Genomic DNA, 25194 nt, shown 5'->3' on the forward strand with positions numbered 1-25194 from the left:
GTTAGCAAGCAGCGTGTTGCATCTGGCTGTTTGAAAGCAAACGCTTCTGAGTTTGCTTAATCGCAGCTTCATACATTTGAGACTTGTATAGCTGGAGTAGCAAAGAGTCTGGAGTTTGATCTCTATCGATTTTGCAAATAGCGATTTTGACAGAAGTACATCTCGATTTTACATGAAATCTCAGCTTCATACATCTGCGAGTTTCAACTCTCCCGAGAAAATCGCTGGATTTGCAAAAATCGGACATTGATACATTTACCCCTAAGTCGTGCAGCTGCATAGAAAGGGAGGTTTGTTTGGACAATTTATCCTTCTTATATCTAAATGTTGATGAGATGTCCCCCTTATTACTGCTTTATGTGCTTCCCACAAAACCATCAGGGAGCTAGTTTAGTTGAAAATATTCATTCACCAGACTGAATTTGGAAGGTAACCATAGCACTATGAAGGAGTGACTCATCTAATCTCTATGTGGGAGAAAAAGAATGAGAGGAAATACCAGAGAGATCTGCACAAATTGGGGCACGATTCGACCAGATCAAAGGGTATATTTAGACTTTAAGCAGTTTCATAGTTAGGTCATGACCGAGGATCATGTAGATCCTAGAGTAGGTGTTATGGACATTTGAAGAAAAATGTATATAGTCTTTGGTCATTGGTTCCTTGACTCTCAAAGTATCGTACAAAGGTGGAACTATCTTACAAAAGGTGGGATTTGTGAGAAGGGATGACGGGTATTGATCTAACTTATTACAGTAGTCATATTAAAGTCCCCAAGAATAATCACCTCTCCTTTAACTCACTTCCCAGACTTGAAGCAGCAAGATTCATCGCCATGTTTGTGGACCATGTGTCAAACTTTAGTCTTCCTTCAAAAGGCTCTGAAATCGTTCCGAGAAGAAAGAATAACTGACTAATAGAAATGTAGAAAGCTAAGTAAAGAACTTAGCTAAAGTGAGTGCTCTTCAGCTTTTTGAGAGTGGGATCAGGCACCATAAGAGCAGAATATTCCACAGACAGTACTCCTGGAAGATGCAGGGAGCAGAAAACAGTTCCATGGTTTCCCCATGCTGTTTTAGGCCTAATGCCAGAAGTGGAGTCATGAGCCTCCATCCCTCCCAACGCCCACCAGAAGGAGGCGCAGAAGGCAGGCCCCACGTTTGCCATTGTAGCAACTAGCATCCCCAGTGGAGCTACCCCTGACCATTCATGCACTCCCAGGGGTGCATCTCGCGGAAAAAGGAAAGTCCACAAATAGAGATGAAACAATAAACTACTACACTATACTTACACAGTGCTTACTCACCTGAGAGTCAGGAAAGAGACACCAGGAGGAGTCACACTATATACCTATACTATATCAGAGTGTAGAGGGTTCCCCGTCTCTACTCAGTTGACTATGGAGTTAACCCATTTGTTAGGTTTGCTAAAGAGTTCACAAGGAAAACTCTTTAAATATCATTGCTATATATTTCTCTCATTGCTCTCCAATCTGCTAAGGATGGGCCACATGCAGCCCTCTGAACCATCACCTACGTCCCCCAGTGTCTTCTGGCTTCATTTGCAGATTTTTTTTTTTATTGTTTCTAACACTTTTTTTTATCGTAGGTTGTTATTCTCTCTCTTGGAGCATAATGTGCATCTCACTTGCCGGTTAGAGGGCTGCTCGTGAAATGTATCAGGTTGCTAATCAATAATAGTGTAAGCTCTAGTGAGCAGGGACTTATTATGTTCAGTTTCATTGTATGTTTACCATGTATGATCAACTTGTCTCCCTTATTATATAACACTTGGGAATATATTGGTGCTATATAAATAAAGGATAATGTCTGTCTCTGGTTACAATGTAATCCAGCAAAAACTTGTGTACATATTTAAAGACATTTTAATAAATGTACCTCACCTTAACATGCTGGATCATTTTGGCCACCTCCACTTTTGTTTTTCCTTTCACTGACCTCCCATTCACACCAGTGATTTCATCCCCAGCTGCAATGGTACCATCCAGTGCAGCAGGAGTGTTGTCAAATACCTGCAGGAAGAAGTAAAAAACAACAGTTAATACAAACAATAGCAGCTGTCTAATAGTAAATACAAGTTAAAAAGGGCTACAAATAACAATAGCTGAGAGAGAAAAATTGTAGGCAGCGATAAGACATGATTTGGTTACATGCAAAAGAGGAGACTGCAACATTTAGCGTAGAAGTTATTGCAATAAAATCTATGGAATCTAATATGAATACAGGTAAAAGTAGATTATGCAGGACAAAATGAGTGATAGGGAAAGGTGGATGTTATCACCAAAAGGAAACAGGGATACTGTGAATAAAGAAATGTCTATTAATAAGCCAGGAGACATGCCTAGAGTTTGAAGATAAAATCCTATAAATGCCAGTTGTTGACTGAATGGACATGTCGTGTCAACAATAAGTATCTACAACTTCAGGAGACTCCAGCTTCGTGGGACTGTAGGTGTCAGAAAGGGCGAGATTATGCCGAGTCATGGACATCGGACCCTTCTCTTACATTTGATAGCTGGGGAGGGGTTTTACTAAGGAAAAAAGATGTGTGGAATTCTAAAAGGAGCCCAGAATCAGGCAGATCTGGTCACTCAAGTCAAGTGTGTGGCCAAATTTGAAGGATCAGAGCCGAAGATGGGTTTTAAAGAAAAATGTTGTGAGAAAAGAAACACATGGAAAACTTGAGGCTTTCATCGTAAATGTTACAGTAGTAACACAAACAGTAAGAAGAAAGAATCACATTAAAAAAAAAGTAAATTAGAAAATGTACCCTACAAAGTTTTTGTATTTATTTGGAAGAGACGATCATACAGAGAGAATGGTTATTGGAATGTTTCCTGATATCATATTGGATGTGGAACTTTGCCTGGGACTATGAGATAGCGCTACTTGCTTATTCATGTTTGGGTTTGATTGTGCGTCAATCTAACAGTAGGCAGCAATCACTAAGGACCGCGAAACCAGTGGTATTTGCAATATTAACAAAATTATGCAGTAAGAACCCTGAGCACTAAATTGAAATACCAAAGCTCTACAGGATGTACAAAGGGGGCTGAAAATGTAGAACCCCGTGTAGGAAGGTCTGCATATCTCATTAATACTAACATGCGCTGAAAGAAATTTGTTAATGCTGAAAACTGCATCTTCAAAACAAGAGTGACGAAGACCCTTGTTAAAACCCTCCGTAGGAAAAACAACAAGCGGGAAAGACTAAACCGCAATTTGTGAAAACTGACCTTCACACCATTAAAGCTAGGCTTTCCATACACATAGTAAAACTACAGAAGATGACCGATTCCTCACCTTGATCAGTCTGCACAACCTTGTGCGAAAAACTTCTGGGGGTAAATGTATCAATCTGCGGGTTCTTTAACACCCGCGTGTTCAGCCTCTTCTGCGATTAAATTTCAAGCGGCGCTGCATTGTAAAGGGAAGTTAACCCTTTACAATGCAGCGCCGCTTGAAATTTAATCGCGGAAGAGGCTGAACACGCGGGTGTTGAAGAACCCGCAGATTGATACATTTACCCCCTGGTCTTAAAGATCATGGTTTCAGTAGCCACACTGTCAAAACCAGACAACTTAAAGAGAGAGGCACCAAAGAGGAACCTCAGTCAGAAGATTGGGAAGAAGCAGCAACCGGTAAGACGGACCTACGGCCATCCCTAGGATGTCGGAATACCATGTCATGTGTGAACAATCCAGATACTAGAATAGAAGCCACCTGTTTTCTTTTTAGTTTAACACCTGCGGAAGCATGGAAATTGGCGGGAACAGATACACCCACCAAAACTTGCACTGGATTGTCCTGGCATCTTGTGTAACTCGCCATGGGAACTCTGAATTTTAATTGAGGACAAAATTGAGGAACTCTGAAGTTCAGACGCAATTCCCAAGATCCATCTCTGGCTGAACGCAGCTGAGCAAACACCTCTATCTGAACAGACCATTCACCCAAGTGGATACCTTTTCGGCTGAAGTAATCAGTTTCCCTGGGATGTGGCGCATATCACTGGAACATGGTAATCCATGCAGGACAGGAAACACACCATCGCCCTCATGACCATGGCACTGCATGTTCTCATCTGAGGTAGGCCATCCCTGTGGTATTATCCGATTGGACATTCAGGGTTCAACCAGTAATACCCCCTGACCGTATTACAGCACCCTTAGTGCCCATCAATGTCCTTGTGTTAAGAATGATCTAAGGACTCCTGGTGAGACCAGAGGCCCTGGAACAGAAGAGGACCTATGACTGCTCCCCACCTGGACAGACTGACATTCGTGGTGATGAAGGTCCACTCCCAGCTCTGGAAAGCACTGACCTTTTGTTAGATTATCAGCGACCACGTGAGCGACTGATGTGTGGTCATGGACAAAGTGATGATCTGCCTGCCCAGCTGAAGCGTGGACCTGGACCTGAGGAGCTCTCACCAAAGCGGTCTGAAAGGAATAGGTTGTGAAAACCAATGACTTCTCCCTATCAATTGCATGCCTCGGAGAAAAGATACTTCCCATATGAGCAGAAAAGAATTTGCCTTATTCAGAATGAAAGACTCATCCTCCCAAAAGGAGAAAGGACCTGAACCTTGGTTGATTCCGATTAGTAGTGCTGTTGGATAACTACATTAACGATCGGCTCCAGCTCTGAACCAAAAATGGGATACCGTCAAATGGTAAGGACGCCAGTGTTCACTTAGATACTGCATCTGCTGCCCAGGATCGTAACCTCAAGCAATGCCTGGCCACTATAATGAAAACCTGGAATTGATAGAAATCTGCTTTCAAAGATACCAAAGTTAAAAATAAGAAGCGTCCTGAAAGTGTTCAACTAATACTTTCAGCTGTAGGCCTATATTCCTGGAGACCAATGGCCAACTGTTGACCATATTAGAATAGCCTTGTTTACCCAGGATACAGACAAAATCAGTCCGTTGTTGCATGTGCAGATCAAAGGAGAAAACTCCCCCAACAAAACCACACTTCTTATCAGTACAGTCCCAGAGTGAGGCTGCTCCCAGCACTGCTTTATTAGTGGTTTTAGACAGGTAGGCAATGGAAGGATCTACCCTAGGAGAATTCTTCCATTAAACAGTCTCTCTGGTAGTTGGATATTCCAGCAACAAGATACTAAGGAGGTATTTAATCAGGTATTTGTATCTAAATATAATAAAAGTTCATGAGTCAAAATTATCAGAAAGAATTGTTCGATACTCCAACAAGATCCAACTCTTAGAAATATCTTACCCAAAAAAAACAAAAATCATTTTCAAGAAGAATTGCAATATAAAGAACTTGCTAGCTCCCAGTCTCTTGCATGACGAAGTGGATTTGGGAAGTACTTCAGATGGAGTGTTATGTGGATTTTTTTTACAAAAACCCACTGGGTGTTATAGATGTGGAGGGATGAGATGTCTCACGTGCAGCCACATATATAAAACAAAAATTCTAAAACCTCTGATGGAATAATATGTACATCCTTATACAAAAATAAACTGTAACACCAACTATGTGGTATATACACTGAAATGTGACTGCAATAAGTTGTATGTGGGGAGAACCGTAAGATCATTAAGAATCCGGTTTCTAGAACACAGACAAAATATTGTTACGAAGTCCACTTTACATAGTGCTTCACGAAACTTTGTTGAAGTTCATGATTCTAACCCCCAATCTCTTGCAGTCTTGGGGATTGAGCATATCAAACTTACATTTAGAAGGGGGATAGGTTTAAGAAGCTCTGTAAACAAGAAATCAATTAGATACATTTATTAAACACACTAAGTCCTCGTGGACTAAAAGAAAATTTAGAATTAAATGGTTTATTGTAAGCCTGGAAAGGGATGGTGAACCATTAATATTGATTATTATCTAATATATGGAGACATACTGTTGTGGTCTAATTATGTTGGGCCTCTTAATGATTGCTAAAGGTATACCTCTTATTTGATGTGCGTGATCCAGTTATATACATATGGGAGTCATGTTAGTAGGTCTATTAGAAACTAATTTAGTCTATAAAAAACCTGGTATATAGGTCATCCCTTTGATGAAAGGAGTTGAGCAGAAAAAAATAGTAGAAATGACACTAATAAAGGAGATTATATATATATATATATATATATATATATATATATATATATATATATATATATATATATATATATATAGTATTTAACATTTTTCTGAGTTTACAGTGATTTTTAAGATTGTGCAGATACATTTATACTTTGAATTATGCTACAACTGAGGACAGCTGAATACATAGTTGTCTAATTATTACATTTTTCAATTTGGATGATATGGCATGCTGGGACTTATTGTTAGTGGGATATTCATTTATACTGTTATTTATGTTTATTTTAATTTAAGATTATATACACGATGCTGAAAAGTTTTTTAAATGTTGATAGTAAGTTTGTTCATTGAAAGTTTTCCTATTTTGTCATATGCAATTTCATGCACACAGCTGAACTTGCTTGTAATCAGATTTTAGTATAAAAGGATACTCCCTGTGGGTTTTTCATATTATCAACAGCTATATGGCTATAGGATATAGATTTCCTCTAAAGAAATTGCTGAGACGGCAAAGAAACACATTAGGACTAGAAGTACCAGCATGCACATTTATCTCACTGCACAGATTCATTTGATGAAGCTCTAACAAGTGGTGGACCTTTGAAACAGATTTTGGAGACTTGTAATAGAGCTATAACAGATTGGAGGAACATCAGTGGCAAGTGTTCACATATTGAACTACGCTAGTGGGCAGACTACGGTATCTCTCTGGATTGGATCCCCTCATATCCTGCAGTGTTCCAGCTGTTGGTCAAATTTCCGCGGGAAGAGCATCAATCACAGCAGGGGGTTACGAAATTCATCAACAGTTCAACGGGTTAATCCCTCAGTGTCTGATCAATATGTGACCATAGCGGTTTCCTTTACATCAATAACTGTAAGTTTGTTCCAATTATATATGATTATCATCTTATGCTCCAGAGCCTGGTATATGGACTTTTGGCACAACTGTTGTTTTCTTTGGGCTTCTATTACCATCTATTCTGTGCAGTGACTTTTTAATGAGCTCTTAATATTACACTGATCAACAAATTTTAACTTTTTTTCTGCCACCCAGGAGCTTTAAATGGATTTGTGGTGCAGATTTCAGAAATGTAATCCGTTTTTCGCAATTCGCTACGGTTCTCAAGATACGCGAGGTACTATTCTAGAAGCTAAGTGCTAAAGTGTAACGCAACATTTCCGTTGCTGCCAATATCCATAGGTGGATATTTTTTGGGTTGTCTTTTTAAATGAAGATTTCCTTTAACATAACATGGTGTGCAGCTTATTACACTTTGGTCAAACATATAAATAATGTCTTTTTTTTCCAGAAAAAATGAATTCCTCCCCTAAAAGCTGTTTGAATGACCCAGACGTATTCTGCTACATTCTTGTGAAACAAAGAAAACTCATCACCAACTTTGTGAAACAAGTTTATTTGGCATATTCTGGGATCAAATTAGGAGACCAGTACAAGGCATGGGCACCACATAAGGTTTGCAAAACATGTGTAGAGGACATACGACACTGGAAGAATGGTAAATTGAAAAGCTTAAGCTTTGGTGTGCCCATGGTTTGGAGAGAGCCAAAAAATCACTATAATGACTTATTTCTGTGCTTTCAACGTTCAAGGTTTTAATCGGTATAATAAGCTCAAGTATGATTACCCTGACTTGGAATCAGCCAGAAGACCTATACCGCATGGGGAAGATGTTCCTGTGCCAATGTTTACCACCCTGCCATCATGTTCAGATGATGAAGACATGAATGACTTTGTTACTGCTGTAGGGGACAACAGTGGAAATTAATTTGAAGGATGTACCTCAACACCTCAGCCTCTTTCTCAGGAGGAACTGAATAACCTGGTACGAGATTTAATATTTCAAAGCAAGCATCTGAACTTTTAGCTTCCAGACTGAAGGAGAACTTTCTGAAAGACAATGTGAAAATTGTGAAAATACCGTACAAAAGAGAAGGTGTACTTCCTGCATAGCCACTTAGACAAATTCCGACACAACCTTGGCGATTTTAGTGAAGAACAAGGGGAGCGGTTTCACCAGGACATCAAGGTGGAGGAGAGATACCAAGGCAATTGGGCCATACATATGATGACGGACTACTGCTGGAACTTCCAGCATGACTGTTCTAAGTTACAGTACAAAAGAAAATCCTACAGGCAGCGTTATTGAAAGGTATAAGAAAATTGATGATTGAATATTTGCCATGCAAGGCATTTTCTAACTTATTAGTTGTAATTATTGTAAGGAATTTTGTGTGTGCTTCAGAAAAAAATACAATTTTGTGCAATTACCTATGTATTATTTATGATTATATACATGTGATCACGCTAAATCATCAGTTTTTGACGAATTTGCATGACCCCTCATATCCCAAACTGTAGCCAATCTGGGAAATCGGATTACATATTTGGAATCGGCACCAAAAACAGGTCCTAAAACAACTAACATTTTGGGCAGCAAAAATGCTGTTGACCATTGTAATAGCTGATTTGGTTGATCTATTAACAACTATTTGATTAAGGCATATGGTATTTAATGCCGATTTTATTTTATAAGACCTAGTTTTGCATTTTTATTGTCATGAGATATAACGGTTTGAAGAATTTACACTGAAATGTCTATATAGTGTGCATTAAATAAATTGCTATATTTGTATTTTACTTCTCGGCATTGTGACAGGATGGACCGCCTATGCCACCCTGTCTGTTGTTGCTGGGAACTGGCTGGGCTTACTTTGCCACCGTCCCCTTTCGTTATTGCGAATATGTCCCTCCTGTCACAGTAGGAGGAGCCTGCTGCCACCACTGGGCTCCTTAATGGCGCCCAGAACCACGTTCCTTCTGGGTAACTGTCACTGCTAGTGTACTCCTGTGCTGGTACCCCTGACTGCTTACTATGGATCACGGTGCTGTGGATGGATCCCCCTGGCCTATCACACTGGCCAGATGCTGGGTAGCGGCAGAGCAGTGGTACTGGAGAGCTGGGTCCAACCTCAGAAACAGCCGGGAACCGATTAGATTTACGGTCTAATCTGCAGGTCACAGGATTAAAGCAATATTGAAGAAGTTGTCAAGCAGGGTTTTGAAGCAGAGAGTGATGTTTTATTTCTTTCAAGTGCCCTGACAAGGACAGTTCCACTTATTAAAAAGGTATCAATGGTCAGGTCATAAGGAACATGGATTTACATGCATTGCAAAGCTAACAATATTTACGCTTATCTGTGATGTCCTACATCTTAAAGTGGATAGCAAGTCTCATTACATCTTCCTATGACCCTCACACATCAAAAGGTCTAATTAGCATGAGTTCTTTCTTCCAACAGTTGCAGAACACACGTTTCTTCCAGAGAAAAGAATTCCCCAGGAAAAGTTATAAACCCCAAACAAGACATTTCCTTACACCAAGATATACAAAATGCTTTCCAAAAAAAAAAAATTTTCTCCCCCTGGTCTCAGAAATGAAATATTTCCCTTACCAAAATATAAACAATATCAAAAATAAGTGCATGTGCAATTATAAAAATAAGCGCCCTATGCTATTTCCTTTAAATAAATTTATACCTTAAGTTATTTATAAGTGATCCAGTCACAGGCATCGTGTGTGTTTTTTCTTGATCAGATCTAGCGCTGTCTTTATTTCTATTTCTTGTTTGCCCTTAGCAGTAGGGTTACACAACTGCGTTTCAGATCAAGAATTGGGTGTCGCTAATACCTTATTATTATTTATTTATAATTGGGCTCTATTAGAACTTTAACTTTTGAGTACATTTTAGATAACATTTTAGCCGGTAGATACAATGCACCATTTTGATCTATTTTTTTTGTCATTTAAAATGACCCACGACCTTGGCCTGTCCCCAATCATCAACATTTATTTATATAGCGCCAGCAACTTCCGTTGCGTTTTACAATTGGGAACAAACATTAATAAGACAATACTGGGTAATACATACAAACAGAGAGGTAAGAGAACCCTGCTTGCAAGCTTACAATCTATAGGACAATGGGAGTTAGAAACACAAGGGCATGTGCTACATTATATTTCACAATGGACCAGCTAGAATGCAAAGGTAAATGTATTGAGTGGGCTGTGTGTGTGGCAATATTGGTCAGAGGGTTGTTGAGAGTGGAAGGGAGACGTAGATCTTGTGAAGAACGGAGATTCTGGGAGATATTTTGATACAAATGAGGAAATGTATGTCGGTGCAATTTTGTTGACTGCCTTGTATGTTAGTAGAAGAATTTTATATTGGATTCGTTGAAATACAGGCAACCAACGTAGAGACTGACAGAGGGGCTCAGCAGAGAAAGAACGGCTTGACTTTTTTCGGGCTGCACCTAATTTGTGGAATTCCTTCCCTCAGTAAAATTTTCCTCTAGTCTCCAAACCTTCAAGCGTTCTCTGAAAACCCACCTCTTCAGACAAACTTATGATATTCCTCAAACCACCATCTTAATCTCCCCTATTACCACCCTCTACACAGCTAACACAAGACAACAATCCTCTGATCAACATTGGTATACACACAGCCCACTCAATACTTTTACCTTTGCATTCTAGCTGGTCCAGCATGCAATATGATGTAGCACATGATCCTGTGTTTCAAACTCCCATTGTCCCACAGATTTTAAGCTTGCAAGCAGGGTTCTCTTACCTCTCTTTCTGTATGTATTACCCAGTATTGTTTTATTAATGTTTGTTTCCAATTGTAAAGCGCTACGGAATTGGCTGGCGCTATATAAATAAATGTTGATGATGATAAACTTACAATTCTGATAAAAGTGACCTTGTACGATATACGGGTGGCCCTCAGTAACCCATCAAAAAAATTGCCAAGCCAGTCTTCTTTCATACAGGCAGCATGCTGACAACCTACAACATGCTGCCACTGAGCGCAAGCAAGCAGCACTGATTGCACACCAGATGTCAGGGACCAGCCAGATTGTGTGAAAGTTATTCCAGGTAAATGATTTTCTGGAATGGGGTTTAATTTAGGATATTCATCCCAGAATTGAATTTTCAGTTTTGGGTGGAATTTCCTATTAAAGCGACCACTGCTCCATCAAGGCACAGTGTCCACCTCATGGGTGACAGGGATAGAGGCCAGAGAACAAACTACTCTGGCCCCACATTCACCTCCACCCACCCCATCTGGACTGAAATTTGGCATCGTTACCCCTCTATTTGTGCCCGGGGAGATTTCCTGAAAGTTTTGAGCCAATTTTTAGACAAATCCCAGGTCTGATCTGGGACCCACAGCCTTCCACCAAAATGTAGTTGCATAACACTGTCTTTTATTGTATTTTGTCTACTCTTGTTATTAATCTGTTTTACCATGTACTTCAACTCATTATACACCGATTGCTTTCCATGACTATCCACACCCTTCCTTCTATCCTCCACTGTCCCCCTTCTTTCCCATTCTCCCTGCCCAATATCCTACACCCTATCACCACTTCAACCCACCCTCCTGTAACTGCTCAGCCTCAACTTCCTCTGCTACACACCTGTACCTCTAAGCTTAAAGGCCCCTGTGCTCCAACACTCTCACTAACTCCTCCCTCTATGTAAGCTCTCATGAGCAGGACCTCCTACCCTATGTCTGTCCACTCTCCTCCTTATGTGTCCTGGTAATGTCTTATTCTGTTCCAACTGTATCTACGTTCCTATTATTATGTACACTGTTTTCACGTTTGTCATTTTTATATGATTATGTCAGACTTTACCGAATCTGTGGCGCCATATCAATAAGCCATGCTGATGAAATAGTGTTTAAAATGTACTGGTGATGTAGGGAAAATAGAGGTTAAGCTACTACTGAGCATCAAAGGAAATGGAAAAAATAAATCATTAGATAAGTAAACAGACATAACTCAAAAACTAACCTGCACAATGTAAAGGCAAGGACAGTGCTGAGCTCCTCCTCCGATGCTGATCCCAATTACATTCTGTGAGTCTTTCTTTAAAGACACTGTACCTGGGACTGTTGGTATCCCGCTAGAAGAAAAACTGGTAGCTTGAGACTGAACAGATATACAAATCTTATAGTCAGAGGAAAAACTTTTGATTTAAGTCTGTAATGTTTGTATTTTTAGTGTTACTACGTTTTCTTTCAAAACATATTATTCTGGACAATTAACACATTTAAATATTCCATGGCTGCATGGGTGTCCTAGCTAATATTAGGAGGTAGGTTTCTATATTTCTTGCTAATATACTTCCAAATTAGGTGCCCTTTTTGCAAAACTTGAGCCTAAAAACTACAATGTCTTTAATAGTCACCACTATAACAATTCACCAATGTTTTAAAACACATTTTTAAGTAATCCCTATTAAACTATATAACTGAAACATGCAGTTTTTTGCTACCAACAGCATCCTCCTTTTCTTTTAGTATATCATCCCTTCTTGTTTCCATTAATAGCCTGGTTCATGTGATCTCTTAGAAGTCTAATGTATTGAATGTATGCAAATTTGTTATCAAAACACATAGCCCCTAAGTAAGGACTGTTTGGACAATACAAAATGGAACAGAAGAAACCATTTAATAACCTCCAATATTGATGTGTAATTTTAATAATCATCATTCTTAACTTTAGTGGAAGACTACTCTGTTCCAGAGGCAGGGGGCGCTGCAGGAAGCTGACTCATTCCGAGTTTTTACCTAATCCATGGAAATCCTTATAATTTAAACAATTTAATTTATAAAAGATAAAAACTGCCCAAACTGCACTCAATAAATTTGAGATATTAAGTGATAGCATTGAGATGCCTACTGTTGGTTGCCTGCTAAATGCAGGCATGCTACACAAATCTAGTTGCAGGAATCTAAACACCACTACAAAAACACAGTAGCCAAGGCTAAACCCATAATTTGTGAGCAGTGTTAAACATGAAACAATTGTGATTAAGAATGAACTCCATTAATCCCTGCTATTTATGGAGTAATTTAAATAGTGGAGGCTATATTTCATATATAGTCATGGCAAAAAGTTTTGAGAATGACAGAAGTATTGGTTTTCACAAAGTTTGCTACTTCAGTGTTTTTAGACCTTTTTTGTCAGATGTTGCTTTTACTGAAGTAAAATTACAAGTATTTCATAAGTGTCAAAGGCTTTTATTGACAATTACATTAAATTTATGCAAAGAGTCAAAATTTGCAGTGTTGAACCATCTTTTTGAAGACCTCTGCAATTCACCCTGGCAGGCTGTCAATCAACTTCTGGACCACATACTGACTGATGGCCGCCCATTCTTGCCTAATCAATGCTTGGAGTTTGTCAGAATCTGTGGGTTTTTGTTTATCCACCCACCTCCTGAGGATTGACCACAAGCTCTCAATGGGATTAAGGTCTGGGGAGTTTCCTGGCCATGGACCCAAAATTTCAATGACTTGATCCCAGAGCCACTTAGTTATCACTTTTGCCTTATGGCAAGGTGCTCCATCATGCTAGAAAAGGCATTGTTTGTCACCAAACTGTTCTTGGATGGTTGGGAGAAGTTGCTCTTGGAGGATGCTTAGGTACCATTTATTATTCATGGCTGTGTTCTTAGGCAAAATTGTGAGTGAACCCACTCCCTTGGCTGAGAAGCAACCCCCCACATGAATGGTCTCAATATGTTTTACTGTTGGCATGATACAGGACTGATGGTAGTGCTCACCTTTCCTTCTCCAGGCAAGCGTTTTTCCAGATGCCCCAAATAATCTGAAAGTGGATTCATCAGAGAAAATTACTTTACCCCAGTCCTATCCCTGTACGTTTTGCAGAATATCAGTCTGTCCCTGGTGTTGTTCCTGGAGAGAAGTGGCTTATTTGCCGTCCTTCTTGACACTAGGCCATCCACCAAAAGTGTTTGCCTCACTGTGCGTGCATATGCACTCACACCTGCCTGCTGCCATTCCTGAGCAAGCTCTGCACTGGTGGTGCTCCGATCCCATAGCTGAATCAACTTTAGGAGACAGTCCTGGCACTTGCTGGACGTTCTTGGGCTCCCTGAAGCCATCTTTACAACTATTGAACCTCTCTCCTTGAAGTTCTTGATGATCCGATAAATGGTTGATTTAAGTGCAATCTTACTAACAGCAAGATCCTTGCCTGTAAAGCCTTTTTTGTGCAAAGCAATAATGACTGCACGTGTGTCCTTGCAGATAACCATGGTTAACAGAAGAAGAACAAGGATTTCAAGCACCACCCTCCTTTTAAAGCTTCCAGTCTGCGGAATTAGTGGCGCTATATAAATGGTGATGAGGATGATGTTATTCTAACTCAAACAGCATGACAGAGTGATCTCCAGCCTAGTCCTCGTCAACACGCTCACCTGTGTTAACGAGAGGATCACTGACCTGATGTCAGCTGGTCAATTTGTGGCAGGGCTGAAATGCAGTGGAAATGTTTTTGGGATAAAAGTTCATCATCATGGCAAAGAGGGACTTAATTACAAGTCATCTGTTCACTCTTCATGACATTCTGGAGTATTTGCAAATTGCCATCATAAAAACTGCGGAAGCAGACTTTGTGAAAAAAGAGGGTTTTTATACTTACGATAAATCCGTTTCTCGGATTCCATCTGGGGGACACTGCTACCATGGGTTGTGAGAGTGGAGGTGGAGTTGGCACCCAACAGGTTAACTTTGTTAATGTATCAAAGCTGACAATCCCCTTCTCTCTGCAACCTCCTGTTGCTTCTCCATTCCAGGTATAAAGCCCCAACCAAACAGAGACCACACAGCAGAAGAGCAGAAGGGAGGGAACACAGTGTCCCCAGATGGAATCAGAGAAACGGATTTATCATAAGTATAAAAAAACACTGCTACCATGGGGACGTACTAAAGCAGCCCCCTTAAGGAAGGGACCGCTCTAACAGCCCAGCACGTAGAGCACTACTGCAAAGGCCGTGTCTGCTGGCGCAAACAGATTGAATTGATAAAATTTAGTAAAAGTATGGACAGAGGACGACATGGCTGCTCTGCACAACTGGTCAGCTGAGGCCCCATTTCATGCAGCCCAGGACGCCCCCACTGAATGGGCTACAATACGATCTGGCACAGGTCTGTTAGCACTGACATAAGCGTGCTAAATAGTAGAAGTAAGCCACCTCAGCGTCGGACTGGACCAGCGGGCTACCGGTTAAATCACTGGTAGGCCCGGCTACCTTATGGCCACACCCCCTTTCCCCGTGGGCGGAGATTACCTGGAGGTCCTCACCGGCGTCCGAGCTGCTTGCGATCGCCCCCTCCCTAGTCAGCAATATGCAAGTGGACAGTCCCCGTGTGAGGTAGACAGAGGAAGAGAACACCAGTGATATAAAACAGAGGCGGAAGTTATAGTCAAGAGAGAAAACCAGTCTTACAGTGTACTGATCACTGCCACAGAACCTTGGCACAACAGAGCTGCACTGCCCGGCACAGAACGCTTCTCTTCTTTTAGGTGGGTCTCATAGCGCCAGGGCAGTAACGAGGGTGGTGCGGCCGCCGAGGGGGGGGCGCAACGGCCGCCCATTCTTTGCTGTACACAACTATGCGTTTACTCAGCTGTTCACAATCAGGATTGCCCCCGTATCTCTGTATATGTGGCCGCATGCTGCCTGTTTCTGTATAGAAGCAGCATGCGACCACTCGTCACACAGGCGCCCCCTGACCTCTCAGCTCCTCCTCTACATTGTGCACGGCTCCTGCCACTGCTTTTCTGCTGTCTGTTTCCACTTCTCCCTTACCGTGTGTCTGCCTGTCTGTCTTTATTTATCTATCACCATGTCTCTTCTTGGTCTTTCCTCTCCCCCCTCCTTTTCTGGGTGTATGTGTACTTTTCTTAGTTCTTACATGGACTCGTATCTTGCAACTTCTTCTCCAGACAAGATTGGCAGTGAGAGGTAACCCATCCATTATCATGTTAATGACCAATAACGCTATAATGCAAGCAGAGAATGCCAGTGTCTGACTTATGAAGCGTGGAAGAGAGGTCACTGTTAAATACCTTTACTTTGTTCTAGGCAGATATATAGCTCTGCAATTCAGGAGATTCATGACACTGAGACCTGACCTCTGCAGTCAGTATGGGAAGACCATGTGAAATGGAGCAGTCTGTCCCACTTACAAACTAGGATATGGCCAGTCTCATCATCAAAACATGCTGTACAGCAGCAGCCACTAAAACTTATCTACTGTGTCATGTCTGCACAGTGTTGCTCTTTCTCCAAACACATGAGGGGTTCTAAGAAATGACTTAAGTAACCTATATAAAGTATTTTCTGTTCATACACTTGAATAAAATAAGAGTTCTACAATTCATCATCACCATTTATTTATACAGCGCCACTAATTCCGCAGCGCTTTACAGAGAACTCACATCTGTCCCAGCCCCAATGGAGCTTACAGTCTAAATTCCCTAACATACCCACACACAGACAGACAGAGAGAGAGAGAGACTATGGTAAATTTGATAGCAGCCAATTAACCTACCAGTATGTTCTGGGATTGTGGGAGATAACCCACGAGAACCTAAAAACTCCACATGAAAAGGCCCATTACCAGTAAAAATTTGAGTTTTTGCCCAAGATAGTTTTTTCTTTTCACTTTAAACATCAAAGGTTTATTGACAGCGATAACCCTGATTTTGTAAAGCGCTAGTCTGCCCATTAGCATTTTCCCTCCTCCAATGTACCCACCCGCGGGACAAGCATAGAGTGCTAATTACGGGACTGTCCCATTATAATAAAATACACTTGTAATTACAGGATGTGATACACTTGTGGAACAGTCATAGAGATGAGCCACTGGTTGTGCAGGCTTGCTATTGTAATAGCTAATATTAATTATTGTTAGAATCTTTTCTTGTTTTGTGTTTATTAATTATACACATTGGGCTGTAATTAGGGCAGTGTGACCTCCCAGGGCGCAATATAGAGCGTTTGTCACGGCAGAGAAAGGCAACCTACACCTAACAAGATCGGGTTGGGTTGGGGGGGGGGGGGGGGCGCCATTGCTCTCTCTCGCCCAGGGCACTAAAATCTCTAGTTACAGCTCTGCATAGCGCTACAACTATCAGGTGTATTTGCTTAGTGCCCAGTTACCAAGTAGACTGTATGCTGCCTAATGTACTTCATAATGTATTTCGGTTTGTCATAGGACTGGCTCGATGAGGAGGAGAATGGATATTGCTTACTGTATTAAATAAATTGAGAATGCAGAATGTTAGAAAACACATCTGCTTTTTGTTTTATGCCCTCGGGTGTTGTTTAGAATCATATAGCTCCGACTGCCTGGGGATGTTTTGCATTAGGGGGCATCTTCTCTCCCTTGTACCTGGGAGCTGGTGATTGATTATTCCCTAGGAGGATTCTGGGTACGGGGCAGAGGTCTGCACCCTGCCTGTCCGGACACGATAATCTTATTTCATTGCAGTGAAACTACTCCTCCTATTTCTTTTTCGCTTTTCCTTTTTATTTTGTAAAATGCAGCTAACGGATTTCAGTTGACCCATCATTAGAAACCAGTAGTAATTTATTTGAGATCCTAAATTCTGTTAGAGGTATGTTATGCAACGTGCTTGGGCATTTATTATTCCAAAACAGAAAATCTCAGTTACACTGTTAGAAATGAATGCAAATTCTACAGTTGTCAGCTAAGAAACATTTTGTCATGCAAGTATGTTTAGCACATTTCGCAAATATATATATTTACAGGGAATATGATTTTGCATATTGCTATAGGACTAAGCAGGTCTCTAATTTTAAGACTTCATTAACTTTTTCCCCATTGAATTAATAAAATAAATCCATACATTATTAGGCTAACATCCACTGATTTGCTTTTGTGAGAGTCTGAGTCTTAGTCAATGACTTCCTGTCCGACAGGCAACATTATTTTTATTTAATTGTGTTAATGCTGAGCTGGAACTTAGGCTTTATAAAGAAAGTTGCACACACAATGCTACAGCATAGTGATAAATAGCAGAAGGGAAATACGCAGGTCAAGACTGTGTATTCTTTATTCACACACTCTATGCTTTATATACTACACCAAGGTGCTAGCTGTTCTTCGCGGACTGACCACTTCCCCTCTAGTGTCAGGTCCCGCCTCTATGATGGCTGACCACACCCCCTCTGGTGGGCCCCTAGTGTTGCAGTTCCCCGGTGGGCCCCTCATGCCCCAGTCCGACACTGAGCCACCTAACAATCGATTGCTTAGAGGCCGCCCATCCTTGTTTAGAGGAGTCAAACAAAACAAATAACGAATCTGTGCAGAAAATTATTGATGTTCTCCTGACAAATTCTTAGAGCCCTGACCACATCCATAGACTCAATGAAACCTGTCCCTGAAGACTGTGGGGCCACTCTTAAATACCGGAACCACTATTTCTTGGTTCACATGAAAGCTGGACACCACCTTTGGTAGGAAAGCGGGAACTGTTCTAAGAACTGCCATATCATTGTGAAAGATATGGTTCACGACATGAGAGAGCGCCCTATTCTGAAACTCTACAAGCCGATGCAATAGCTGGTAGAAATACAACATTCATAGTCAAAAACCTTAATTCTGTGGTGCGTAATGATTTGAAAGGAGGCCCTTGAAGCATATTTAGCACCAAATTAACATCCCAGGGGGCCATTGGAGGAACATATGGAGACTGGATATGTAGGACTCCTTACAAGAAGGTCCTGACATCCGGCATGTCTGCCAGGTGCAGGTGAAAATATACCGAAAGGGACGATATCTGTACTTTCAGAGAGCCTAAACGAAGGCCCGCATCTAAGCCACCCTGGAGAAAAGCCAGAACCCTTGGAACACGAAAGGCAGCCGCGTGCCATGGTCGGTTTTTACACTATCTGATGTAGGTTTTCCAGATGCAGTGGTAAATACGTGCCGAAACTGGTTTTCTAGCCCAAAAGGTGGGTGTTCACTACTCGTGGAGGGAACCTTCTGGACCTCCACAGGCTGGCCTCAACAACCATGCCGTTAAATTGAGCCAAGGCAATTCCTGATGTGTGAATGGTCCTTGAAGAGGTAATTCTCGAAGAGGTAATTTCACACTATGACCTACCAATAGCCTCAGAATTTCTGCGTAAAAAACGCCTTGGCCAAGAGGGAGCCACTAAAATGACTGGCCGTCCCCCTTGCTTCACTCGTCAAAGAACTCTGAGAATCATAAGGATGGGAGGAAACAGGTATCCCAACCTGAAGTCCCATGGCATCGTCATTACTTCAAAGGCCACGGCCAAGGGGTCTCTTTCTAGAAAGTAAAACTGAGGCACCATCCTGTTGAGATGGGATTCTCCAGGCAATATTGCATGCCAGCTGAGAAAGTCTGCTTCCCAGTTTTGGATTCCTGGGATAAAAATTGCTGATATTGTGGGGACGTGGTTCTCTGCCCAGGTCAAGATCTGAGCAGCCACCCTCATTGCCCCCCGCACTCCTGGTGCCCCCCGTCTGTTGACATAAGACACTGCCTTTGCATTGTCGGACTGCAGACGGACTGGGTGTCCGTGAAGTATCGCCTGGGCACTCTCTGAGGCCATTAGCATGGCTTTTAGCTCCAGAATGTTGATGGGGAATGAAGCATTCCGAACGGTCCAGAGTCTCTGAAGCTGTAACTGAAGTACCACAGCCCCCCATCCTGTCAGGCTGGGCTCTGTGGTTACTAAGATCCAGACCCATGGGGAAAAGGACCTCCCCACTGTCAGATTGTCTTGGACTGTCCACTATCTGAGGGAAGCATCGCCTCTGGTTACAATTGTATCAACTGTCTCTCCAATCCCAGATGGGATTCTGACCACTTCCTCAAGAGGTCCCATTGGAAGCAGCTCGACTGCAGCCGAGCATATGGAATGGTCTCGAAAGTCAATACCATCTTTCCTAAAAGACGCATGAACAAGTGGACCGACGGTCTGCGGCAGGTCATAACCCGAGCATTCAGGTTCCTCAGGGATTGAGATTTGTCCTCCGAAATGAAAACCTTTTGTTTGTTGTGTCCATGATTAATCCCAGAAAGGTCCTTTTTTGGCATTGAATCAATTGTGACTTTTCTCGATTTATGAGCCATCCGTGCGTCTCCAGGGTCCTGATAGTGAGGACCAGGTGCTGATTCAGCTGGAGAGCTGAGGAGGCTTTTACGGGCAGATCATTCAGATAGGGCACTATTTGCACTAATCTGGAATCAAGACAGGCTGTCATTACTACCATTATATTTGTAAACACTCGGTGCTGTCAAAAGGCCAAATGGGAGAGCTCTAAACACGTATAATATTTTGCGCGAGGTGCCTTTCCCTTATCAGACATTTTTTTAAGGGAATAGTAGAACAGTAAAAGAATAAAATGCAGGCAATCACTCACAAGCAAACAGAAAGATACTAACTAATCTATGAGTCAAAAATTAGTATCTCTTGCAAAGACTATGTGTTATACAATTAGTATTCTAAATTTTATTAAAAAAATGCTATTGAAACAACAACTGTATTTCAATATAGCCCTTTCTATAGTATAGAGAAATAAGAAAAGTGGTACTTAGCCTTCCAAACAGGCTAAGATTCTTATGGCACAGGAGAGGTCTGTCAGCAATTCAGTGTCTCAGAGAATGTCTGCAGCTCCTTTCCCAGGCAGTGTTTAGCGCTCTTGGAACAGTCCACCTGCTTCAGACCTGAGGGGGAAGGGGAGGGGGGGGGGGGGGGGGGGACTCTGTCCTTTTTCCTGCTCCTCCTCAAGTTTTCTGCTGTTAAAGAGGGTGATTTGTTGCATTTATATTATGTAGCAGTCGCTATTAGCAGATTTCTAGTGGCCGTTTTTCTTATTGAACAAGTACTCCTCTCCAACTCCTTTGTTGAGGAGGGGAGTTGGTATAATCCGATATTTCAGCCCCTGACGCTCCGATTTAATCGGTGCTCTTTTGGCAGCGCTGGTAACCAGGTGTTTTAGCAGCCTGTCAGCAGCTAAAATCCAAAAGACAAACAAACCAAACTCCTGGCGCAATGGAATGAGGACCTTCAAAAGAGTGATGGTGGTTTTAGACCTGCAGCTGTACAGACCTGTGGGGTCTCACCAGACATAAGACAAATAACAGCGCTGGAAAACAAAACCAACTAACCACTCAAAAATATGTAGGATAAATATGAAAAAAATATATGTTTATTTAATAAACCACATCACGTAGATAATGATCAAATGAATAAATAACAATATAATATCAACAAATAGAACTACAAGCAATGTTGAATGCCAATACAAATATATTGTGCACAGATGATAATGTCTGGATGGTAAATGGCAAAAAGCAACAGAATAAAAGTTGGTAATATCTGGTAGAACTATATAGCAACATCTGATCCAGATGATATGGAAAATAAAAACATGGAAACACTAATGGATAGTGCTACACGTATTTCTGGAATAGGAACTCGTTTGATCACCTAAGGGTGATTTCATCAGAGGTAATGTCATTACCTCTGATGAAATCACCCTTAGGTGATCAAACGCGTTAGATGGGATTAGCCGACACTGCTCCGTGCAGCTTGTGTTTTGTGGCTACAGTACAGGTCCATGTGCATTATATCTCCAACATCATTTAGATTACATCCCAGACCTTATCCACAATTTGATCAGTTAACTCCGGAGGTTTCGGACTCAACTTACGGCAGCATACTGTCTTCCTTCTAAAGGACGAGATCACTCTCTGCTGGAACACGCTGGAGACCAGGAGGAGACAGTATGTTAAACGGTAACTATATGCAGTATATCTTGCTAAATCCTGGATGTTTAATCATTGAATCCTATCGGAAGGGATCATAGTAATTTTTGGCACATTTGCCATTGTGATTGTAAAGAAATAGCCGCACTAAGTCAATAAATAAGTTTTTCTATCATACATCCTCAATATTACTGACTATGCAGTTTATTCCAGATATTTTTGTATGTATATATTTTTCTGGAGGGTGCTCCCTATTACTTATATGTAGTATAAGGGAAAAAGTGAAAGAAAGAAAAGTATATATAGAGGCACTCCAGGATGTGCAAATTATATCTAAAAGAATACCTTTTATTAGTTTTTATTAAAAATAACTTGTTCCATACATTGAGCGAAAATATAAAAACTAAAAAATGAAAATAAGTGCAATGTGAGATAAAATGCAGTCCCAGCTGCAGGCACTTTTGCTATCTCACTGTATAAATTTAAGCACCGTTATTTGTGTATTAAAATCTGCCACTGTTACTATCATATATCAGAATTAACTAGGATCATATTCTCTGCTATATCCTGATCCATTCAAAATCATCTATGTAAATAGATAATACATTGTATCAAATTTAATAGGTAGTATCAATGTTTCTATAATAATCTCAAAATTCTAGGCAGTCTTTATTCCTTGAGATAACATTGAAAAGCACCTAATTACAAAACTAGCTAATATGGCAGCTGTGCCTGTAGTAGTGCTATCTAGGATCAGTGTATATTGTGCCTAAATCTAATCGTCCTGCTGGTAAATAGTTAGCTATCTAGGCTTGATTATATTGCAGGCTAGCTCCGAAATCGGCTGTAACGGCGATATAATGGTTGATCCTATTAGGTAGCCAGCCGTAAAATTCGCTATTAATAGCACTAGAAGCTAAATATTGGTTGATTGAACAGAGAGCCAGATAGTGAGATACAAAGCGAAAGCCGACGCGCGTTTCGCTTGTATGCTTTGTCAGGGCAAGACGAGCAATGGTATTAACTGGTTATTTAAATCATCAGAGCCAAGCCCCCGTGTAAGCGTCATTATGAGCAAGCCAATCAGGTGTTCAGGCTTGTAAGGATGATCGACGGCAGTATCTGGCTATCCTATTAAAGTTCCGCCTATCAAAGGGTATCATTGGACATCATTTCAAAAGAGGCAGAGATACGATCTTATGGGGATGATCGGCAGTAATAACGGCCAATCCTATATTGCTCGTCTTGCCCTGACAAAGCATACAAGCGAAACGCGCGTCGGCGTTCGCTTTGTATCTCACTATCTGCCTCTCTGTTCAATCAACCAATATTTAGCTTCTACTGCTATTAATAGCGAATTTTACGGCTGGCTATCTAATAGGATCATCCATTAGTGTTTCCATGTTTTTATTTTCCATATCATCTGGATCAGATGTTGCTATATAGTTCTACCAGATATTACCAATTTTTATTCTGTTGCTTTTTGCCATTTACCATCCAGACATTATCATCTGTGCACAATATATCTGTATTGGCACTGTCTAAGTGTGCTTTGCCAGCTAAAACAGCACACTGCTGCAAAAATTAGGTTACATTTTAGGAGAAAAAAATAGAATAATTTCTTCCTGCCATAAAAGTAAGCCCAACTCCTTTGGGCACTTAACCAAGACTGGAAAAGGTACAGGGGGTTGCAGAGGGGAGGGGTTTGTCAGCTTTGATACATTAACAAAGTTAACCTGTTAGGTGCCAACTCCACCTCCACTTTGTCACAACCCATGGTAACAGTGCCCCCCCAAAAGTTGTGTCATTTTCAAAACTTTTGGTCATGACTGTAGGTGTTAATCATGCTGCTATGTGTTTTTATTTTCTGCAATATTTTAACATTGGTGTGTCATAAAATCATCATTTATTTATATAGCGCCAGCAAATTCCGTAGCGCTTTACAATTGGGAACAAACATTAATAAAACAATACTGGGTAATACAGACAGACAGAGAGGTAAGAGGGTCCTGCTCGCAAGCATACAATCTGTGGGACAATGGGAGTTTGAAACACAAGGGAACGTGCTACATCATATTGCACAATGGACCAGCTAGAATGCAAAGGTAAAAAGTATTGAGTGAACTGTGTGATCAGTACACAGCAATGTTGGTCAGAGGGTTGTTGTCTTGTGTTAGCTGTGTAGAGGGTGGTAATAGAGTAACTTAGGGGGATAAAGAAAGAGGGTGGTTGAGGGATATCATAAGATTTTTTTGAAAAGGTGGGTTTTCAGAGAACCCTTAAAGGTTTCAAGACTAGAGGAAAGTCTTATTGTGCGAGGGAGGGAATTCTACAAAGTTGGTACAGCCCAAAAAAAGTCATGTAACTGGGTATTGGAGGATGTGATGAGAGTGGAAGAGAGACACATATCTTGTGCAGAACGGAGGTGTCGAGTTGGGAGATATTTTTAGACAAGCGAGGAGATGTATGTTGATGCAATTTTGCTGACGGTCTTGTATGTTATTTGAAGAATTTTATATTGGATTCGTTAAAGAACAGGCAACCAATGTAGAGGCTAACAGAGTGGCTGAGCAGAGGAAGAATGGTTTGCAAGGAAAATCAATCTAGCTGCTACGTGCAAGATAGATTGATTGAGCTCAAGTCTGATTTTGGGAAGACCAGTAGGGAGGAAATTGCAATAGTCGATGCAGGAGATGATGAGTGCATGAATTAAGGTTTTTGCAGTGTCTTGTGCGAGATATGTGTGTATTATGGAAATGTTTTTTAGATGTATGTAACATGATTTAGATATAGAGCTGATGTGGAAAACAAAGGATAGTTGTAAGTCAAGGATTACAGCTAGGCAGCGAGCTTGCGGGTGGGATTTCTGGTCATGTTATCAACAGAAATGGAAAGGTTAGGCAGGAAGCTTCCGTTTTTGGGTGGGAATATTATTAAATCAGTTTCTGAAAGACTGAGTTTGAGTTGGCGAGAAATGAAGTAATAACATGGCAGATACACAACAGATTTGAGGTTTGTTTTAATCACTTGACACCAAATTAGAGATCTGCTTTATACAATAGCCACCACATTGAAGATGTATTTTATACACTAACCGCCATATTTAGAGGTCAGCGGATTACAGAAATCAAACTTTGTTCTAGATCCTTTTTAAAAAGGTTATCCACTTTTGGACAGCCTTTACTTATCATATCCTTCCACCATGTCGCAAATAAGTGAGTGGACCTTCCTCGAGACCCAACTAGTAACTGAAGCTCAAAACTGACCACTATCCAAAGCTTTACAAAGTATTACTATATGCCTTGTCCATATGAACAGATTCAATGGAGCTCCTCTGAGGACGACTGGAAGGAATTAAATTACCAGCAATATAGAGTCCTGAATATAGGTAAGGATTCAGGAAAGGTACGAGCAGGTG

The 25194-nt window shown here is 41.0% G+C and overlaps 1 protein-coding gene across 1 annotated transcript in view; it reads right to left on the minus strand.

Moving 5' to 3' along the window:
* PICK1 (protein interacting with PRKCA 1) overlaps positions 1-25194 on the minus strand; it is a 92245-nt gene that overhangs the window by 60901 nt on the left and 6150 nt on the right. Inside the window, exons 3-4 of the mRNA XM_075182907.1 lie at positions 11985-12096; positions 1904-2032 (exon numbers count right to left, since the gene is read on the minus strand). Of these exons, the coding sequence (XP_075039008.1) occupies positions 1904-2032; positions 11985-12096 (241 nt within the window). The remainder of the gene's footprint in view (positions 1-1903; positions 2033-11984; positions 12097-25194) is intronic.

This window comes from Mixophyes fleayi, chromosome 8 (assembly GCF_038048845.1).
Source record: "Mixophyes fleayi isolate aMixFle1 chromosome 8, aMixFle1.hap1, whole genome shotgun sequence".
In the NCBI taxonomy this organism is placed as follows: Eukaryota; Metazoa; Chordata; class Amphibia; order Anura; family Limnodynastidae; genus Mixophyes; species Mixophyes fleayi.